Genomic DNA, 23,878 nt, shown 5'->3' with positions numbered 1-23,878 from the left:
AGGTATTACCATTTAAAGAAACCTACTTGCCAGCAAATCTATGATAAAAAATATAAGTAACAGAGGAAATCGTAACTGTTATTTGTCAAGTGACAAGCTTTTAATGTCAGAATGACTCACCTAAAGCGACTAGTGAAATTACATGTTAAAAGACATTACCATAAAAAGTTCTGGAAGCTTGGTGCAGTAATTTTTTTCTTTATAATAGTTTTAATTTTAATGCAAAGAGAAGTAAGTGTTCAATATTCCAAAGAGGAATCAAGGATGGAAAGACACATGAAAAACAAAAACAAGATGCTTGATTTAATGCTAGAAGCTGTAAACAATATTAAAGATGCAATGCCAAAAATGCAAATAGGAGCACCTGTCAGGGAAAACATTGATGCTGGTGAGAGACCCTGTTTGCAAGGATATTATACAGCAGCAGAACTGAAACCCGTTCTTGACCGCCCACCTCAGGATTCTAATGCACCTGGTGCTTCTGGTAAAGCATTCAAGACAACCAATTTAAGTATTGAAGAGCAAAAGGAAAAAGAACGTGGGGAAGCCAAACACTGTTTTAATGCTTTTGCAAGTGACAGGATTTCTTTACACCGAGATCTTGGACCAGACACGCGACCTCCTGAGTATGTTAAAGAATATTCATTGTTTACTATTTATCATCAGGTTTGCAGGGGAGAAACATTAACTCAAGAAGTTGTTTGTCCTTTAGCTACTCTGAGGCAGAAAATCAGCAAATACTGTTTATTTAATCTATTTTATTTTTTCCTTATCGTTACTGAGGTTAGATATCCCTGTTTGTGTTTGGTGAGGCAGTACAGATGTGAAAAGTTGTTAGCTTGGAAATTAGAAAACTAAATTCTAAATCTGACCTCTAGCCACAAAAAAATCCTTTATTCCTAAGTGCTCGAGTTTTCTCATCTATTTAGGAGGAAATATTAGATGGTTTTTATGGGAAATGCAGGAGGTGGAGGAGTTGCTTTCACTTTTCTGTGTATTACTATAGAATAGAAATGTTTAAAAATGTGCCAAGATTTTGGAGCTATTAGATAATATTTTATGGATTTATAAACTAAGTCACAGACTTCGTGGCTACTTTGCATAATTATATTTCAGGATGCCCTATGTTCTGTGAGTATTCTTTTAAGGGAGAATATTATTACAATTACTATTTCAATTATGATTCTCTAGCATTTTGTTGATTAAGTTCTCATATCTCTAAAGTTATCTCCCTTTGACTACTGAGAGGCCAACATTCCTTTTTATTGAGTCACTTTATTACATGTTTGAAGTGTACATATTTTACTAATATTTCCCTCCCAGGTTCTACTATGCTGTCTCTTTGTCCTTAGTTAACCACTTTTCTTTTTTTAAATCTGTGAAGTAAAGTTCAAATGCTATATTTGAACTGATATGGCTAAAATGAATTTCGGCATCTTCAAGACATCAGTAGGTTTTTGAGAGGTAAGATAGGCAAACTGTAAGCAAAAAATGTTTATGTATTTTGCTTTCTGGTTATTACAGAATTATATTTGGTAGTGAACCTGAAGAAAGGAACTTTTGTAGACTCTGGTCTATTGTTTCACTCACGTTTCTCTAAATTTATGGATTATGAATATCTCATCCAACCAGTTCCTTACTGTTGAAATTGTGTAGATTAGATTTCTGTCATGCTATTTTAATATGTGTGATCCAAGTTTAAGTTGCTCATCATTTTTAAGTGAATGTGTAAAGAAACGAACCTCTGTGAAATATTCTGTTAGAATGCAGTAATGCACTTTACTGATTTTGGGAGAGGTCTTCACTGAAAAGCAATCGATGTCAAAAATCAATAAGCATGATTTTTATTTTTTTGACATGACAATCAACGTCAGCTCAAGATGAAGAGCCTTTTTTCCAGTATAGCATTGAGAAGCTGCAATAATTTTCATTAATGTTAATTGCTAAATGAAAAACATTTAAGCACGTTAAAAACATTTTTTGGTTAGGGTCAAAGATTTAATTATTTCTTACTTTGGGTAGGATTTTGCAGAGGTGGTGAATATTTAATTGTTTTTTACTTTGAATGTAACCTGTATCAGCAAGGAACACTTTTTCTGAAGAATTGCCAATCTTCTCCATGCTCATTAGAAATATAGATCTAGTTTCCCTCAAAGCCAGTTAGTCATATTACTGATAATTTAAGCATGTTTCTATATGCCAAATTTTTCGAATGGTTTGGTTGGAAATATAGTCACTTTGGCAAGTTATTTTAATTGCACCATCTTAAATGACATGTGAAACAATTTTCAAAGCATAAATTTAGCATGTTAATTGTATCAAAAGGAACAAAGCTTATGAAATCATGCTGTGAAGTTTCATCACTTGCATTAATACTATAATATGGCACTTTTACTTGATATTAGTGGTTATCAGTTAAGCAAATAAATCCTGGCTTAAACTGAGGGAAAGCCTTTCAGGACTAAAGTGATAACATTTTATTAATGTGACTTTTTGTGCAGTTTTATATTTTAAATCTTAAAAACCTTTTTATAATTCTTGATTAATATTATATTAATTAACCACATAGCAAATAAAGGTAGGAAAAAGATATTTTAATTCCCAAATTTCACTTTCACCTAAAAACGCTTGGAAGACAACAAATCATGAAGTGGTTCTTCCTTTTTTTCCCTCTTAAAAATAAATACTATATTATGGAGTTTTTTATAATTTTTACTTATAGTTTATGTTGGCTTATAAACATTTATATGTTAAAAATACAAGCTTTTAGGCCGGGCGTGGTGGCTCACGCCTGTAATCCTAGCACTCTGGGAGGCCAAGGCGGGCGGATTGTTTGAGCTCAGGAGTTCGAGACCAGCCTGAGCAAGAGGGAGACCCCGTCTCTACTAAAAATAGAAAGAAATTAATCGAACAACTAAAAATATATAGAAAAAATTAGCCGGGCATGGTGGCGCATGCCTGTAGTCCCAGCTACTCGGGAGGCTGAGGCAGAAGGATTGCTTGAGCCCAGGAGTGTGAGGTTGCTGTGAGCTAGGCTGATGCCACAGCACTCACTCTAGCCCGGGCAAAAAGAGTGAGACTCTGTCTCAAAAAAAAAAAAAAAAAAATACAAGCTTTTATTTAGTATTTACTTCTGTGTAATTACGGTTAAAGTGTATATATGAATAGTTTGTGTTTGAGATTTATTTTTAATTGGTAGTTTATTCAAAATTCAATTTAGATTAAATAACTTTCTTTCATCTACCAATGAGGAAGAATAATCCACATGTGATTATTTGTTTCTGATCATGCATTTGTATTGCACTTTTGAAATCATGAAGGCACTAGAGAACAAAATCACTTCCACTTAGAACAACACTTTCTTTTTTCTACTCTGTTGTTGACACCTCCTCTTAATATTTTAACCCCAATCTAATTCCTTTTTTATCACTGCAAATTTTCCACCCTGAAGACTTGCTCTTAGATAGTGTCTCAAAGACATTCCTGTTGAAGTATGGTGATGAAAGCAGTTAATGAGAGAATCTGTGGTTCTTTTTTAGGGTGGCTTTCCCAGGCTTCTAGTATCATACTGGAGGCTACAGTTTCCCCATTGGCCCTGGCAGAGCAACTAAGGTGTATTGGGCTCTTATCTCCAGGAGTGAATGATTTACTTCCTTATCTCTGGGTTTGAGCAGCACTGTTTAATTGTTCACACACTGTTTTTATAATGCCTTTATGACCGGGTAGGAGGATTTTGTAGTCTGTTGTCTAAAATTGGACAGCCATTTATGATGTTTAAGTGACCTAAAAGATACAGTTGCTTTATTTATCTTTTCCATAAATGACAAGTGGTTTATTTTATGTCCCAGAAAAACAATATTTGAAGTCCTCTATTATATGTTATTTCATTTGACCCTCAGCTCAGCAGGCTGGGAACTATAGTCTTCTCCATATTTCCAGTCTCAAAAACTGGAGATTTTACAGACTCACCCACATTCCAGCAGCTTAGTATGAAGATTATTTTCATTGAGGAAGACATTGTTATAAAAATGAATTCAAAGCCAGGCATGGTGGCTAATGCCTGTAATTCTAGCACTTTGGGAGGCAAAGGTGGGAGGATGGCTTGGAGCCAGGAGTTTGAGACCAGCCTGAGCAAGAGCAAGACCTCATTTCTACAAAAAAATAGAAAACTTAGCAGGACATGGTGATGTGCTCCTGTGATCCCAGCTTCTCAGTTGGGAGGCAGAGGCAGGAGAACCGCTTGAGCACAGTAGTTTGAGGTTGCAGTAAGCTCCGGTCATATCACTGCACTCTAGCCTGGGCTATAGAATGGAACTATTTCAGAAAAAAAACAAAAAAACAAAAATTCAAGATCAATTTATAACTAATGTTTTTAGCTGGTATGGATAGTACCACTAATTAGCCAAGAATACTTAGGGTCTCTCTCTCTGAGTGTCCAATCAATGTTTCAGATGGCAACAGAAAGAAGCACAGGACTTTTAACATGATTTTAAGTATTTATTTAAATTTCTAAATATGTTCTTTTCAAAGGAAAATTTTAAATGCTAGATCTTATTAAAAGGTAGATCAGATTTTTGGAAGAAAATCTTTAATACAGCTCATGGCAAATGGTAGTATTTGCTGAATGGTGAACATCATACGAATGTAGGTTCTATGGTAAAACTATTTTTTCCCTTTTGGCTCCATAGATAGATAAAGTAAATTGATTAAATAAACTTGGAAAATGTTAGGAAACATGTATTACATACTTAGGAAAGTATTTAAGATAATCTTTACAAAAATTAGCATCATTTAATAATGCACAATTTTTAAAGTTTCAGGTAAGAGAAATGAATGATTTCTGCAACAAAAAAGAAAAATTTGGTTTTGTGCAATGACAAGGATTTGTCATTTTTACATGTTGTCTCATGTGTAGGTTATTTTCATTATCAAAAATGCTATTTGTATTTAAAATTATATTGTTGAGAAAGCTTACAATAAGATATAATCCTTGACATGTAATACCTAGCAGTAGACATGATCTCTGGTGAATGATCTGCTTGTAAAAAATTTTTTTTAATCTATTTATATTTATGTAGCATTAAAATTATCTTATATAGAAAGAAACCATATACTATCATTTTTTGGTGATAATGATTAAATAACAATTTTAGCCATGGTATAGCTGTGACATAATATAATTTGTAATTGTTCTACTTCTTTCACTTCTTCTAGATGTATTGAACAAAAATTTAAGCGCTGCCCTCCCCTGCCTACCACCAGTGTCATAATAGTTTTTCATAATGAAGCGTGGTCCACGCTGCTTAGAACTGTCCACAGTGTGCTTTATTCTTCACCTGCAATACTGCTAAAGGAAATCATTTTGGTGGATGATGCTAGTGTAGATGGTAAGAAAGCACATACAAATTAGATTGTTTCCCAAATAAATCCGTATGGTGTGTCTAAAGTCTATTTGGTTATGTTTTGCTCTCTGTATGCCATCTCAGAGCTTGAATATAATAGTTTGTACGTATGATGAATTAAATTAGAATCCAAATATGTACGTATTCAAATATTTTGGAGTACAGAAATGTATGAAACATTATTATTTTAATTATATAGTCCTCAGTGTGAGACTCTTATTGTAAGGGATAGTGGTTAAGAGCACAGACTTGAGCCTTGATTTGAATCCTAGCTCTTGTCCTAACCATCTATGTAACTTGGGCAAGTTACTTCTCTGCCTCAGTTTCTTTATGGGTAAAATGGGAATAATATTGTATTTCATCAAATTTATATAAGATATGTCATTAGCTTTTAAACCACAAGAAGGAAGAAAACCACAGCCAATTAAACTTAACATGACATTGATTATAAGAAGTATCCAGTTATGTAGCTTAGATGAAATACAGAAATAGTACACAACTCTAGGGTTTTGAAGATTAAATGAGTTAATATAAGTAACACATCAATAAATAATATACATGAGTAGTTAAAAATCACTTAAGAGTCACCACATTGTTTTATTTTGGCTCTTTTAAATATCCAATATTATTTACAAAGTTAGCCAAATCCTTTACTACATTTCTTCCTTAAAATTAGAAGTCAGGTACTAAATTACACGTTTTAAATTGGAATCACAAGGCCAATCTAACAAATGCTTTAATTTGTTAAATTTTCAAACCTTACAAGTATTTTAAACACTGAATAGATACAGATTATCTCAATGATTATAAAATTTATTCCTGAATGAATCTAGATTTGGAGTCAGATTCCGGAAGGTCAAATCTCATCTCTATTGCTAATCAGTTGTTTCCTCATCTGTTAAATGGCAATAATACTCTTTTATTAAATCCAAAACACCATCTATTGTAAGATACATCATTTTTTACCTAAGAAAAGAAAAAAAAAACACAGCTTATTAGATGACATTCTATCAATTTTAAAATGTATCCAGATACCAGAAATGATAATAAGTGAATAAAACATGAAATTATTAACCTGATTTATTTCATAATGATGAAATGCAGTCATATAATTCTAAACATTTCCATGGTTTTTAAAAGTTTTTTATATTTATTTTTATTTCAGCATATTTTAAAATTAAATATCCTGAATGAATTAGGGTTATATTCTCTCAAATTAATATCTAGGTAGAATATGGTTTCATGTCACCAGAGATTTTGAGCTAGATGTGAAACGTATCCTCTAAATGAGGAAATTTTGTAATTGAAGTCCTCTGCATTCAAGTAACACGTTACAGATCTGATTTGAATCTCCAGTCCCGGTTACTTCACAACTCATTTGTAATAAACTGGTTTATTTATTGCTTGATCTGTCCTGAATTTTTTCTTATTCTTTCTGTCTAGTTGGACTGCAGTCCATGGAGTTTTCAGTTATATCTGATTAAGTTCTGCACACCTCTTTCATATATTTTTACCTTAAAAAAAAAAAAACAAAAAACCAACAACTCTCTTAGAAATCTTTCCCTCTTCTTTGGTTTCTCTATGATTTCTCTTTTGAAATCATCTCAGAGGATTTTTATTTTGTTTGATTTTCCAAGTAATGAGACAATAGGGGCATTGTCAGTTTACTTTTAGTAAACCTGCAAAATTATAGAATTAAAGGAAATTAGAATGAAAAGCAATAACCACTTATATAATTTTCCCTGTTTTAACCATTTTAATGTTTCAAATTTCTTTCCTAATCATTGTCTAAATAAACATAATGTTTTCTAATTATATTCATTTCAGAAATTCCATTTTAAAATCTGACATTTTTACTTAACAGTGTTATTAACCTGTTTCTTTGACCTTAAAACCATTTTAATGACAATGACGAGATGCATTTTACTTAAACATCCATCTTTTCTTCACCCTGTAGTATTACTGTACGCTATACTGCAGTGAATATCTCTGTGTTTATGTCATTTTCCTACTTTAAATTACACCTTTAGATAAGTTAGGAGAAGTAATACTGCTTGGTTAAAGGATTTGAATACTTTTATAATTCTTCATAGCAATCAACAATAGATTTGGAATTTTTTTTTTTGGCTAAAGTTATCTTTGCATACTCATGTAATTTATCTTATTGATTCACTCAAAGAGCTTTACAGTGAGTACCCACTGTGAGCCTCATTGCTGTAAAGGAATAACTGACTAGTCCCTGATTCCAATTTGCTTAGGGAAAGGCAGCATGTGGTCAACCAGGTAACAATGAGATAGTTAAATCTCAGTGACAACAAAAGACAACATTTTAAGAGCATAGGCCCTCTCTTAAATGCTTTATTTGTACAGTAATCTCTGATTTAATGCTCCCAATAGTCTTCTGTGATGGCAAATCCTATTATTCCCATCTTACAAAGAAACTGATGTACAGAAAAGGTGAAATAGTTTGTCCAAGGTCACACGGCTAAAAGTGATGGTGACATACATTGAACCCAGGATACCTGATTTCGCATGGCTTTGTGTTCTTAACCTCCCAAAAGAGGGATGGAAGCTAAATTTAGGGGACAGATAAAAATTTACAGAAGTTCAGAAGTTGGGGGTACATCAAAAATTTCTTAACGAATTCAAACAGTGAGAGCGTTTGTTGAAGGAATCTGTAGTAACTCCATTTAAAAAAATCAATCCCCATCAAGAACTTTGAAATTTTACAAGACTCTTAAAGCAGAAAATGTTAATGATTGTATTTTTAAGACAAATTACAATCCTGCTTGTCTTTCAGAGAATTATTTCTGAGGTACTTAGAAAGTGTTAAAAAAGTTAATCTGTTACTCTGAGGCAACAATGTTTAGATATTTATTTTCCCACAAAGGTTGTTCCTGGACTCTCACCTCCCTTATGCATGTTTAAGCTCTAAATAAGCAACTCTCTTATCTGTACCACTGAGGAATTAAAAAAATATATATCATCATAGATAAAGTCATCTGCATTTGCTTCTAAGTTCTGGCAGAAGCAAACATTTACCCTAGGACATTTACTGACTTTTTCAATATTCCCAAATCTTTTTGGTGCTGTGCTATGGGCCCAAGAAGGCCACTTGCAGAACTGCATTATATACTTAACAAGGAATCAAGAATTTAATAGTGAAAAGGCAGGCTTAAGAAGTTGTTTGACAATATGAACAACACTTTACTGATTTGATTAATAAACTTTTTCCAACTACTATCTGAACTTTTGCTTATTGTGTGTGTCATCCACATTGGATATTGAATATCTTAAATTACACACCCATTACTAAAATATGCCTGTTTTTAATCTCATTCTTGATTTACTGGCTCCTTTTTACTTTCATATTTTTACTGGAAAAAATTCGGTCAGGAGACTCCAAAGCTTTAAAAAATTTTCTGCTGACTCTTTGTAGAAATATTACCAAACTGGTGTAGCTCAGGACTTTCCTACAACTTTTTTCTTAACATATTTGTCTTAAATTATTTTGATCACTGCCTAAATATCAGAAAATCTTTTTGATACTTGACATTTTTCTTTAAGATTTCCAGATTTAAATACCAATTTTTAAAAGTTGAATATATTTTTGGCCAAATTCCATTTCTTTCAGTCCCACAATCAATCTTCTCAGACCTCTAAATAAGTCTCCTTAACTACTGGGGTCCACTCCATTTGAAATCTCTCACTTTCCCCCAGGTATGTTATATTTATTGATATGAAGTGTACAGGATAAGTATGTGTTATAATGTAATGTGTTACAGTAGTTATAACTTGCATATTTAGCCTTTGTATCCCAGTAAAGAGTAAAAGACTGAAAATAAAAATAAAAATTTTCATCTAACTGGAAGAACATGTACAACTAACTGTTAAGATTATGAATTTGGAAGGATCATTGCTTTATGGTTTCATTAGCGTTCATATATTGTATGTGAAAATACATTTAGAAAGAGTTAATCCTGATTTTTTTTTTCCTTGCAGAGTACTTACATGATAAACTAGAGGAATATATAAAACAATTTTCTATAGTCAAAATAGTCAGACAAAGGGAAAGAAAAGGTCTGATCACTGCTCGGTTGCTAGGAGCAACAGTAGCAACAGCTGAAACGCTCACATTTTTAGATGCTCACTGTAAGTATATCTGTATAGACATAGTTGTATCATTTTCCTTCCCCCCACCCCCCAATTTAAAAGGTAAGGAAGTTTTCCCTTTATTTATCTTTAACAGCACTTTCAACTGGTGATTATAACAATGACAGCCCAGACAGGTAACAGCTTTGCATAGGAACTTCCTTTCACTTAAACAGAGTTCTCCTTTGTGTTTAAGCCTCTGCTTAATGTTTTCTAGTGATCAGCTTCCCCATAGGGTTATCCTTGCCTGGGATTTTTTTCTCCCCCAGATATTCATCCTGTAACAAAAAAAAAAAAACATTTCCTCGTTATTCTTGATTTCTACACTTTAAAAGTGAGTGAAAGTTTATTTGTTTAGATATAGTCAACCTTGTCATTAAAGTTTGTCCTAGTACTGAAACTTTTAATTTTTATTCTCCCAAATTTGCAGACTCCTTTTTATGCCAAGTTAGGGGTGTCTCCCCCCAACTTCTGATATCTCTTCCATGAGCATTGTCAATTTTTCTTTTTTCGTTTCTGGGGGGTTTTTTCTTGGTATTTTAATTTTTTCAGTATCAATGTTTTTAAAGTATTTAAAAAGTACTTTTAGAGTTAGTGTGTAATGTACATGCTAGGTATTACTAAAATGTCACTTGAGCTGTAAGTTTGGAGGGTTTTATTCTTTATATGAGTGTCTAGTTTTGAATTGGCCAGCCTTTAGGTTATATTTGACACAACAACTGGTTTTGAGCATATGCTAATTGTCATAGAAGGGCTTTTGGATTTGCTTGAGTTGTTAACATCTAGTTCTCTCTTAATGCCAGGCGTTTAAAAAATGAAGAGAGGTTTAAAGGTAATCCAAGAGAGGTGTTTTACAAAGGAAAATACCATTCTCTAGTATTCCCTCTCCTTGTCCAAAATTACAATAAGATCAGACTGAGCATTCTTCCCCTCCAGCTGAATGTGTCTGATGGTCCTCCAGGACGGTGACTGCCAAATTCCACTTAGTGGGGAGCCCAGAATAGGTCTGCACATGCATCGTCTGAACCCACCGTGTGTTAGGTGAGACAGCCTGGCCTGTGGCCAGGGCCCAGACCTGTCATGGGACTCCTTGGCCCTCGCTTTCCATTAGGTCTGGAGCAGCCTTGAATGGTCCTTCTTAGCCAACTGCTAAAATCAGAATGTTCTGACTCCTTGACTTTTCTCCCCAAGACCCAGTCAGAGAAATGAAGATTTCAATTACTGTACCTTACTCAGGGGGACACAAGTTTAAATGACCATTTTTAGGGCTAAGTGATGTGGACCAGTAAAAAGTTATCTTTGATTCATAGCTCATTTTAAAGGGAAATGCGTCATCTAAGCCGTAAATACACCAGCATTATTTTACAGCTTTTCTAGGAGAAAAAAAATCATCATCTCTAGGGAAATTTTCCTAACTATGCTGAAATTTTGTTTTACCTTTTTCATCCCACCCTTATCTCATCACAAGAAACATTTAAGAAATCTCCCCTCTGGAGATCTGTTGTATAGCATGGTGACTATAGTTAATAATGATATGTCTACTTGAAAATTGCTAAGAGTAGATCTCAGATGTTCTCACCCCCCCACCACACACACACACACACACACACACACACACACACACACACACATGCACGCACACACAAAGATAAACATATGAGATGACGGATATGTTAATTAGCTGTCATAATCATTTCACAATGTATACATAAAACTATGCTGTATACCATAAATATATAGAATTTTTGTCTATCATACCTCAATAAAGCTGGAAAAAAGAATCCCCCTATATAAATGTTCAAAACATAAATGATTTTGTTATTCTGATTTCTTTGTAAGCCTTCGCCCAAACAACGAAAGGAAAAAGTTTTCAGTGTTTTTATTGAATTAATGTTATCGTTTCTCTAGGTGAGTGTTTCTATGGTTGGTTAGAACCTTTGCTGGCCAGAATAGCTGAGAACTACACTGCTGTCGTGAGTCCAGATATTGCATCCATAGATATGAACACGTTTGAATTCAATAAACCTTCTCCCTATGGATTTAACCATAATCGTGGAAATTTTGACTGGAGTCTTTCATTCGGCTGGGAATCACTCCCTGATTATGAGAAGCGCAGAAGGAAGGATGAAACGTACCCAATTAAGTAAGATGATTTCTCTCAAAGTCTTATGTTTATACAATATACCATACACTAAATATGTATGCACTTTTTGCTTTTTCAGCAGTTGCCTGTGAGGTAATTCATATTAACAAAATGAAGAGCACACATGTTCTACATAGAATAGAACAGTCATTTATTTGTGCACTTACTTGCACAAGATGTTGCTGAGTAAGAAGCAGAATTAAGTGAGCTCTTATGTCTTTCTCATAAATCAGTACTTAAGAGTCTTAAAGCAGGGCTAGGAGAAGACATTTAATTTTGCTCTGCTGGCAGAGGACACAAAGTACTCCCCACCCCCAAAAAAACAACTGGGCTTTGAAGATAGCATTTTTAGTTTCTATTAATCTATACAAAAGTTTTGAAATTGTGATGTCTTTAATATGTGAATTTGATGCAATTTTTGAAATATGCTATTTTATCTTTAGTTCTTATAATAAAGTTTGACAATGGATTATTTTTCAGAACACCCACCTTTGCAGGAGGCCTTTTTTCCATATCAAAAAAATATTTTGATTATATTGGAAGTTACGATGAAGAAATGGAAATCTGGGGAGGTGAAAATATAGAAATGTCTTTCAGAGTAAGTTTTTGGAGATTAAATGTAGCACACATGTTAAACAATGAATTATATTGTGTTCTAATTGGCTGGTACAGATTATTACAGATGTGTGCAGTCTTTTTGTGCTTTCTAAAATTTAATTGCTGGAAATTTTGGAATAAGAATATTTCCTTTTAAAATGTAATTTAATATATTTATTCATTGTTGCCAATGTTACAAGAGGAATCAGTGTCCAGGCAATAACACCAATTAATGCACTAGTAGCTACTGAATTCCATCCAAGATAAATATAATTAAATCTAGTGCTTCAGGAAATGAGTTGATTATCAAGGGAGACAGAATGGAAAAACATTTATGCATGATTTTAAAGGACATTGGACTTAACCGTTTGGATTAAATGAGCTGTTTTTTTCCCCTATACATACTAAAAGTTAATATGAAAAACAAAACGAAGACTTTGGATAGTCTTCACATGTACCTTATTTATTTGATTTTATGAGTTTCATTCATTTTTCATCTCTTAGGCTGAAATGTAGTGGAAAAAGAACTGAACTAGGAGTTAGAAGATTTAAGTTTTGGCTGTGGCTCCATCACATACAGTGATGATCTTAGCCAAGTTTGTATTACTTATGGGCAGGGGTCTTATTTTATTCATTTCAGAATTTCCAACCCTTAGCATATGTTGGATCTCAAATGCAGTTTGTTGAACTGAACTGAGTTTTCTCGTTTGTTTAGAAAAGTAAAGGAGAAAAAGAGGAAATGACCATTTGTCCTAATACTAGCACATACTATTAAACATGACTTTTTTTCAGTTTTTTTGCTTGATGATTATCATAAGATATTTAAATGAAAAGGTATTGATTTCATGATTTTCCATCTTATTTAGAATTAATGCAAATAAATTTTCTTGACACTTTCTAAATAGGCATGAATTTTTTATAATAATCACCTGCTTCACAAATGTAATAGATCGTACTTTGGTAAAAATGGCTTTCTGGAATTGTTTTCTTAATTGCAAAATTAAATATGCAAAGGATAAATAGGGTCTGGGTCCACTTACACCCAGGCTGCCAGTTCATGGCTTAGCAGAGAAATCTGTGGTTTAGGAAAAGGACCATATAAATTGTATGAGATGTATGTCAGCATAAGAGCCTTTGGTTTTCTGTGCATATTAGGGAACTTGATTGTAAAAAAAAAAATAGCTTGGAATTCATTTTTATGAAAGATCTAGAATCACTGTTTGTTAACTTTCTGAAAATGTGCCTTTGTAATCTTTAGTGTTTATACCATTTAACAAAATCATCAGGAGACAAAGACTATTTGGGAAATTATAATGAATCTCTTCTCTATATTTTGCTTTTATTAATATCTTAAAGGTGAACTTAAAAACAACACTTTGATTTTCCTAAAATATTGTAAATTTAAACAAATATCATTAATTATCAGGTATGGCAATGTGGTGGGCAGTTGGAGATTATGCCTTGCTCTGTTGTTGGACATGTTTTTCGCAGCAAAAGCCCTCATTCCTTTCCAAAAGGCACTCAGGTGATTGCTCGCAACCAAGTTCGCCTTGCGGAAGTCTGGATGGATGAATATAAGGAAATATTTTACAGGAGAAACACAGATGCAGCAAAAATCGTTAAACAAGTAAGTTAGAGCTAAATAATTAAATTACAGTAAAAATCTATACCAAATTCACATGTCCTTTTGCTTATTTGAGTCAACTCAAATATAAAACATTAAAAAAATTATTTTTGAAACTAGGTTTTTCTTTAACTCTTAAAATATATGACTTATGAATGCCAGTTTTCTCTTAAGGAAAAATTAAGTAAACTGCTTTTTAAAAATTTGGACATTCTACTTGATGTTATCCTTTTTAATATGAAAGATATTTTGTAACTGCCTATGTTCAATATTTTACTCAAAATAAAATTAAGTAGAACTGCTTTTTACTGGTTTCAGGATATGTGATTAACACCTAAATAAAGGTTCTAAATGGCCTTTCGAACTGGAGATAGAGACAATGTCTTGCGAAGGAACCAGGAGTGTCAAGGCTTTTGTTTTTCAAGATCTAGATCCACTACTCATTAGAGGTGCTACCTTGGCAAAGGTCCATTAAAAACAAAATGGGGATGGCATTTCACAGGGTGGTTGCAACATGTTTCTTCTCTCTCCTTCCTTGTCTTGAGAGATGAAGTACGTCCTGCCTCTCTCCCAGAGTAGCTGTAAAATAAGGAAGTGATAAGTGCTAACAAATGAATGCCACTTTTTTTATTAACCTGTTACAAATAGGTTCTGTTCTGTGGAATCATGACACCTAATACATTAGAACTGAATTCCAACAGTCTTTATGTTGGATGAGGTAAATTAACTGGACAGTTTAAGAATATGCTTCAGTGAATGATACCCATCTCTGTTGAAAAGAGTGCTAATTTGGGGGGGGCACAGGGAGTATTTACTGGGAGTTAAGGGCATCAGCATTTTGACTGTCATGATAAAGAAAGATCTAGTTATCTCTTTCCACCTTTTTTTGGTCTCCGGTATCTCCCTGTTGGATGCAAACTCAGAGCACTCCTGAGTTAGATTGCTATCTTTTTACCCAAGGTCAATTGGGCAGATTGTGTACTGCACAAGAGTACTTGGCAAAGCAGGCAAGTGGGTGCTAAATGAAGTTTATGCTCTGCTTGTCACCCACAAAGAGGCAAGTGAGCCAGCAGATATCTCTTTTTACCACAGGGTACATAGTTCTACCTGCTCATATGTATAAGCTTAGTCAGAAGTCCTTAAGAGTCAAATTTTTTTTTTTTTTGCGAAATCACCTAGGTTCAAGGCATTGAAGCTTGCATAAGGAAATATTTTCCTTAGTTGAACTGATAAGCCTTAGTATTTACTTTTTCATACATGTAGGTATCAAATATAATTTTTCTCTAAAATTTTGCCTGTAGATCAAATATATTTTAAGTTTAATAGAGCTTTTTAAAAAAATTATTTTCTTAGTCTCCTAAAATAAAGGAAAAATAAAATGCAGTTAACTCAAATATTATCTTTTTCTACCATGAAGGTCCAGTTGGAGATATTGTTAAGAATAAGCAACACTCTTGAACTAGAAAAATATTATTCCCAACTGTATTGTTTTTTGGTGATGTTTTTTTTGTGGTCTTGAAGAGCTACAAATTCCATTACATATTGGCACTGTTGACTTGGACGTGCTTCTCACACCTCACTTTGCAGATCACTTTTAGGCTTAAAGTTGGGACCAATTATGGATGTTCCACTGCTGTTCCTTTGCCCACAGCGTTCCTCTAGAGATCTTTGTCCTGTAGGGGAAGTTTGTGGCACAAATGAAAAATAAAATAGTACCATTTTATTCATTTAATCATCACTGTAGTAATGACTGGATTCTCTTTAAGGCCAGAAATGAACAGGCAGGCATACTTGTTACCTGAATGAATGGTGAATGCTGTTAAATTGCATCTTGAATTCTGACCCAGAGACTTTGATGCCTGAATGTAAATACAAATAGTAGCATTTGAAGTATTTTATCAGTGCTATTTTAAGCATTTTATTCATTTTTCATCCTTCTCCAGAAATCATTTGGAGATCTTTCAAAAAGATTTGAAATAAAACAGCGCCTTCAGTGTAAAAATTTTACATGGTATCTGAACAATATTTATCCAGAAGTATATGTGCCAGACCTTAATCCTGTTATATCTGGATATGTGAGTATTTTCCTGTTCTTTTTTTACTCGATGTATTCCTTGCCACCAACATTTATGTGGTTTGAGGAAAATTGCTGAAATACTTTCTGGTTTATTGCTTTTGAGATACTATGTTGTTATTATTAGCATTACCTCCTGAAATTATTTGAAAAAATATGTAAACTACATAGAATTTTCAAAAATTTTATAACTTGAAAATTTTTCTTCAGATTAAAAGTGTTGGTCAGCCTTTATGTCTGGATGTTGGAGAAAATAATCAAGGAGACAAACCATTAATTTTGTATACGTGTCATGGACTTGGGGGAAACCAGGTGAGCGCTACATTAGAAATCCTTCCCTTATAAAGCACTTACAAACACAAATAATATGTTGCATATTTTTCAGAAGTCCTAAATCAGCTTTATACTTAGGTAAACCAGTGTGAGAAATGGTTTCAGACTAAGTTTGGCAATTAATAGTGATGTTGTAGAGCAGCAGTCCCCAACCTGTTTGGCCCCAGGGATCGGTCCGATGGAAGACACTTTTTCCACGGATAAGGGAGTGGGGGGGGGAGGTATGGCGGAGGCAGAGCTCAGGCGGTGATGCCAGCAATGGGAGCAGCTGTAAATACAACGGATACAAATGAAGCTTCACTCGCCCACTGCTCACGCTCGCCTCTTGCTGTGCGCGCCCCCTCCTTAGGTTCCTAAGTTTCATGAAAGACAATTTTTCCAGGGGTTGAGGGAGGAGTGGTGGAGGACACCTTGGGGACCATAGTTGTAGCGTACTTTATTTTGGTTTTCACTCTGGCTCTGAAAACAATTTGAAGTTGCCTAGCTATACAATAGAAAGGAAAACAAGAAAATAATAGAATAATGCCATTTGAAATTTTTAACAATAGGATCTTCTATGCAGGTCTTTGATGTGTTGATATTTGTGTGACTGTTGGCAAGGTGATTTTTGCAAGATTATATATAAAAGCCATATTTAACTAGATTTGATGGCAAATGACATCAAGTGTTAATAACAGCACTATTTTGTGGGCCACAACATGATTTCTATACATCCTCCCCAGGAGAAACCATCTTCTTGGTTCTCCTTGATTGATGACATCCCTGTTTATTACCACTTTTAGACTATTTTACCGATTAAGGCTCAAATGTGAAATGGTACTATGTAGCCTACTGTGGGTAGGGAACATATTAAATATTAGCTTTATGGGTTTTAGTCTCCTTTCTTTATCTTTTATAAATTAACTCTTGGAAGGATTAGACTCTATTTCTCTCATTTGTTCATTCATAAAGCCACTGAGTGACCCCCCTGCACGGCCGGTACTCTGATGGTTCAAGCAATTTAGATTCTAACTCCTTTAAGAAATTTACGTTTCAAAACGAGTTACAGCCAGTATGATAAGGCCCGGGATAAAGCATTCAGAATGCTCTGGGGGTATGGGAAGGGCATGTGAATTAGACTGAATGCCCATACGTTTTCCTGGGAAAGATGACATTTGAAGAATATTTTTTTAAAAAGGTAAGCAGAAGCTAGTGAGGTGGCTGATGGGAATGAGAACATAATGAGAAGAGTGCGAAGAAAGGTGTACTGATCAGGGGAGCCTGGTAGGAGTCTTTTCTGGGAACTAACTGCAAGTATTTTGGTGTAGTTAAGAGTCCACGATACTAAATACTCATGATATCCTGTTTTAAAAGGATGGGACTTTGATGGTATCAGTTTTCAGAAGAAAGAGTCAGTTTATCTCCTGGTCCATCTTGTTCTACATTTCTTACTCATTAGGCTCAGTTCAATCTAGTTCTAATCCTCATTCACCTAAACCAGTCAACCTACTGAGGGTAGGTGATGAGGATGCCTGGAAGCCAGAGCTGGTGAACTCGATCTGTGGGATGATAAAATGTATTTCTGATATGGGATGGAGCTATATAGATATATATGGACACATATAGACACTCCTGCATGTATACTTATACCTATATATATATATCGGTGTGTGTATATATGTGTATGTGCATATATATGTCTTTTTAAAAATTTCCTTCCACATATAGAAGAAAAATAGTTATATAAATAATTTCATTCTTTTCGAAATAACACTGAACTATACTAATAAAAATTAAGGCTTTTGAGCAAAGGGAAATACTTTATTTGTAAAACTCTTATTACTAAATATAAATACTTATAAATTTCTCTCAGGCTTCCTCTGGTGTTACATTTATTTTATTTTAAAAGTTAAAGGTATGTTATATACATTGTTTTTTTCTATTTATCTGTTACCATTGCCATAAAGATGTTTTTACAGTACTTTATCAAAAAATATCTTTAAATTCTAAATAGAATAATAGAATATGTCTTTTAGAAATTTTGGGATGGAGAAAAATTCACATATTCTTTCAACAAATATTTGCTTAAGAACCTATAATGTAGCTCGTACTGTTACAGTAGTGAAAAAGATGAGGGTTATATTCCACAGGAACATTTTTTTTTCCACAGGAAAAGAAAAAATAAATATATGATGAGGAAAAACAAAGCAGGTAGGGGCATAATGTGTTCAGGGTGGGGTGGTTATTTTCAGAGGTTAGGGAAGAACTTTCTGGGAAAGTGACCTTAGAGTGGAAGCCTGAGTGAGTTGGGAGAGACACCGCATTCCAGGAGAAGATGAGTATCTTGGAGGAGGGATTGGCAGGTTGGAGGCCCAGTGGCAGGTACGTGGAGAAAGCAGAAAGGCAGTGAGGCTAGAGCAGAGCCATCCAGCAAAGAGGGGTGGGAAATGAGGTCAGAGACATCGATAGGGACCTAATCATGCAGGGCTTTGCAAGCCCCATTAATTCTGAGTCTGACAGAGCCATTGGAGCATTTTGAACAGGAGAATAATATTGCCTGGTTTATATTTTAAGATGATGATTCTGGCTTCTGTTACCTTAACACAGCTATTGATTTTATTTTGGCTTATTTCCTTTACATTTTATTTTCACTCAAGCATTGCATTTAAACTACTTTGCAAATTTTAATTCCTTGAGTGTGAAAATTTTGAGATAGCATATAACTTGATCATTTTTTCCTGTTCCCGCTACTGTTTTGATCAGATAGTATTTTGATAGTGTTTTACTCCATTGTACAGTATTTGTGTATACAAAGTTAAAATAAATATTTTGGTTATGTGACTAAATGGGCCAGTATACTGGTACAATGCAGTTTAAGCCATTATGACTTTCTGACACTTAATGCTTTGCTTCATCCACTTTCTGTCCATGGTGTTTGTCCCAGTTCTAAGTCTTGCCAATATTATCAGCTATCTAATTACACACTTTTAAAAATTTTTTGCTACCGACAAAAATATACATTGGAGAAAAGACTCTCTAGTCTATAAACGGTACTGGGAAAACTGGATAAACACATGCAGAAGATTGAAACTGGATCCCCACTGCTCACCTCTCACAAAAATCAACTCATGATGGATAACAGACTTAAACCTAAGGCATGAAACCTTAAGAATTCTAGGAAAAAATGTTGGGAAAACGCTTATAGACATTGGCCTAAGCAAAGAATTTATGAAGAAGACCCCCAAAGCAGTCACAGCAACAACAAAAATAAATACATGGGACCTGATCAAATTAAAAAGCTTCTGCACGGCCAAGGAAACTATCATTAGAGTGAATAGACAACCTACAGAATGGGAGAAAATATTTGCATTCTACACATCTGATAAAGGGCTGATAACAGGAATCTATATAGAACTTAAGAAAATTAACAAGAAAAAAATCAAACAACCCCATCAATAAATGGGCAAAGGACATGAACAGAAACTTTTCAAAAAAAGACAGAATAATAGCCAGCAAACATATAAAAAAGTGCTCAACATCTCTAGTCATTAGGGAAATGCAAATCAAAACCACAATGAGATATCACCCAACTCTAGTGAGAATGGCCTTTATCAAAAAGTCCCAAAACAACAAATGCTCACGTGGATGCCGAGAGATTGGAACACTCTTACACTGCCGGTGCAACTGCAAATTAGTACAACCCCTGTGGAAAGTAATTTGGAGATACCTCAAAGAGCTAAAAATAGAAATATCATTTGATCCAGCAATCCCACTACTAGGCATCTACCCAAAGGCAAAAAAGACATTCTATAATAATGACATATGCACTTGAATCTTTGTAACAGCACAATTCACAATTGCAAAAATGTGGAAACAACCCAAGTGCCCATCAATACATGAGTGGATTAATAAAATGTGGTATATGTATATCAATTACAAAAAACAGTGGTGTACTAACACCTCTTCCATGATCCTAGATGGAGCTTGAGCCCATCCTTTGAAGTGAGGTATCACAAGAATGGAAAAACAAGCACCACATGTACTCACCATCAGATTGGTACTAACTGATCAACACTATGGTGCTCACACAGTAGTAATATTCACTGGGTGCTGGTCAGGTGGGAGGGGGGTGGTGGGGGTGGATAAACTCACAACTAATGGATGTGGAGTACACTGTATGGGGGAAGGGCATGCTTGTCACCCTGGCTTGGATGAGGCAAAGGCATTAGATATAACCAAAATCTTTATACCCCCATAATATTTTGAAATAAAAAAAATGAAATTTTTGGCTACCAAAGTATTTTCCGTTTTTATGATTTTAATTTTAATGGCTTTTTAATGATAGTAACTTAAAATACTAGACGTTTGTTATCATCTTTGAGATCTTAAGGTTTGTTTTTCTTAGATAAGTAGAGCTAGAATGCTGTTTTCATCATCTAAATCCATTTTCCCCAAGTGTTTCCATGTAAAGAACTACCAGTTGTAAAAACGACTGATGTTTTATTTGTGGGAGGAAATAAATTAAGCATGAGACTAAGACTGGAGGAACTCCGGATATGTGGCTCTGTTAATTCAGCTAATATTTGTGGAGCGCCTACTCTAATATATATAAAGGGTTTAACACAGTACTTGCCTAGCACATAATAAAAACTTAATAAATATTAGTATTACTACTAATTATTTCATTATTGAAAATCAATTATGTTAACTTATTTTATCCTTAAAAAGTCAACATTATGAAATATTTGATTTGCAATGGATATTATTACTAGATACACTGCCTGACTTTGGTCTATGGGGAAGCCAGCTAGCTACACACACAATTCTAATAGAGTACTATAAAAGTTATCTCCGATGCATTGCTGGGACCTTGAAAAGGGTGTAATTTTGTGCAGTAGGACAAATTCAGGGAAAGCCAAAGAAGGAAGGTAATATTTGAGTTGGCTCTTGAAAGATGGAAAGGAGTTAGCAAGGCAGAAAAGGTTAAAACGGGTATTCCAGGCAGAGCACAGACATTAAAACAAAGCCTCAGAGTTATGGATACACATGTTCTGCATTGGTAGAATTGTGTGAAATAACGGTAATATGTAACTGGGACAGTGGTTGATGGAAGATTGAAAATAGACGATTTCATGTACCAGTTAAGGAGTGTGGACTTTTTCTTAGCAACAGTCCTGATTCACTTAAGCAAGGGCAGTAGAGGACCAAAGACTATGAAAGACTAACTGGCAGCAGATCGAATTGCTAGATTAAAGCAACAGAAATTGGAGGTAGCTGGAGGTTTCACAGCAGGAATTCTGAGGGTCTGAGTAAGAGAAGTGATGCTAAGGAAGTAAGAATGAGTGGGATGGTAACATCTGAGAGGAAAATGCAGTACAAATAAGGGACTAATTAATTGCTATGTGGGGAGAGAACAGGATCAATAATAGTAATAATAGCTTATATGTATCAAATGCTTACCACCTGCCAGTCATTGTTCTGAGTGTTTTAGGAATGTTAACCCATTCATCTTTATAACTCCGTGGGATAGGAACTATTAAATTACCCATTTTACAGGTGAGGAAACTGAGGCATGGAGAGCACCCTGAAGTTCCTAGTTTAATAAAAATGGCTTTAACTAAAATGAAGATGAGAGAAGGAGCACTTGTGGGAGAGAGGAAGTTAATGAGCTTTCTCGAACTTTTCAGACCCTTTCTGTGGAGTGCCTATGCTAGCCTCCATCCTCTTTGGTATCCCTCAATTTCTGATATAGGGAGGAAGACAATACCTTCCTAATTAAGTAACTACCTGTTGATGATAGGCTGAAGAAGGGTATCTTCTGTCATAAAAACTCAGTTTATTGTTTCCAATACTTTTTATTGTATCATTTTCTTGAAGTAGAAATGACTTCATTATTCAGTGAGTTGCTGATTTTTAAATGTATTTTATTTTACAACTGAGGATATAGGGTTATTTTTTCAATAACGCACTCTTCCTCTCATAGTACTTTGAATATTCTGCTCATCATGAAATTCGGCACAACATCCAGAAAGAATTATGTCTTCACGCAGCTGAAGGTCCCGTTCAGCTGAAGGCCTGTTCCTACAAAGGTCACAGGACAGTTGTCACTATAGAACAGATATGGGAGATCAAGAAGGTACTTCCGTGTAATTCACCTCCTTATGTCAGTATTGTGTTTAGCTCGTCTTGCTTATCTGGGAAAATGAGTGGAACATGGTACATTAATATTATCCATCAGAATTTCTCTGTCTTTATTAACTTTGTTATTATGTGTTTCTACCCGTGTGATAAGCGAGTATATCTATGAATTAAGTACATTTAGGAAAAAAATCATAAAGTTGCTTGATTGAAGCGTAGTTTATGTAGATCAACACTTCTGTGAATTATTAATAATAGTTGCTCATTTTTGACTTTTTAAGGTTTCTTATAACGCTTCATGGACAGTCACATTTTCTTTTTCCTGACGGAGAGGAAAAATATTATTTTTTTCTCCTTTAAAGGGATTAATTTTTTCCTACCCTGGTTTAATACTTTTTCATGAATCTAGAATTGAGAAAATACATGGCGAGTCTCTTCTGTTTTTAAACACGTTTTAGGTTTAGCTGGATCATAACAGTTCTTACCTGAAAATTGTTTTGTGCAATAATGGTTTTTGTGAAAACCATAACATGGCTTTTAGGATTTATGGTCTTTAAAGAGTTTGCCACCTGTGGAAATATCAATGGGATGCTTCTTGTTTGAAAACTTGATTCAGACCTTGCTCTGTATACCTCTCTTCGTTTATGTAATACCTTGTTAACTGAACAGTAGTGGCATCAATGGTGACGTTTACAGCAGAAGCCAACGTGATTTTATCAGGCATAGTTGACCTTAGAAAGATTTAAAGTTAAGAATGGTATACATTTAGTTTGTAAGTCTCCCTTTAGCTTCAATGAGACCGTAAAGTTGTTTAAATATTTATCAGTTAATTATGAGTCTTGAAACTTAATGTCTGTTGTATTTCCTTTTATTCTAGGATCAACTTCTATATAATCCATTCTTTAAAATGTGCCTTTCAGCAAATGGAGAGCATCCGAACTTAGTGTCATGCAATCCATCAGATCCACTCCAAAAATGGATATTTAGCCAAAATGATTAAGTGTTCCTTAAAATTAAGGAGTTGAAAAGGAGATATTCTTTCTCATAAAACTGTGACTAGGCATACACTGTAGTTTTTGAAAATTATGCAAAAGCAGCTAATTATAACTTATTCCAAGTGCATTTTTCATATTTATGTCTTAAAATGTCTATGTAGTACTGCTTCAGAAATCTTGTAAGTTTCTGTTTCAAAGCACAATAACTAGTAATACCAAAGACTATTTTCAAATGTCCAGATATAGAAGAAGAGATGTTTACAGTATGATGAAAATAATTTTCCAAGTATAGTGATGTTTGTGTGTTTTGTACACTTAAGGATTGCATAGCTACATTCACACTCACAATTTAAAATATTTCCCCTAGTTTTTTGGGGGAAAGAAGAAAGCTTTGATACTGTATTTTTTTTAACTACATAGAAATGGATCAATGAAGGCCAA

General features: G+C 34.3%; 1 protein-coding gene across 1 annotated transcript; it reads left to right on the top strand.

Annotated features, from left to right (window-relative positions):
• GALNT3 (polypeptide N-acetylgalactosaminyltransferase 3) lies at positions 1–23,543 on the top strand. The gene is made up of 10 exons (XM_012655826.1): positions 1–626; positions 5,215–5,387; positions 9,405–9,554; positions 11,463–11,697; positions 12,178–12,295; positions 13,721–13,921; positions 15,862–15,993; positions 16,203–16,304; positions 22,288–22,440; positions 23,320–23,543. The coding sequence occupies exons 1-10, from the start codon at positions 112–114 to the stop codon at positions 23,440–23,442; spliced, it is 1,902 nt and encodes a 633-aa protein (XP_012511280.1). The 5' UTR covers positions 1–111; the 3' UTR covers positions 23,443–23,543.
• Positions 23,544–23,878: the final 335 nt, after the last annotated feature.

Source organism: Propithecus coquereli, unplaced genomic scaffold (genome assembly GCF_000956105.1).
Source record: "Propithecus coquereli isolate 6110/MARCELLA unplaced genomic scaffold, Pcoq_1.0 Scaffold49, whole genome shotgun sequence".
NCBI classification, from domain to species: Eukaryota; Metazoa; Chordata; class Mammalia; order Primates; family Indriidae; genus Propithecus; species Propithecus coquereli.
Note: the sequence above shows the minus strand (reverse complement) of the source record. Positions and strands in the feature narration are given on the sequence as shown.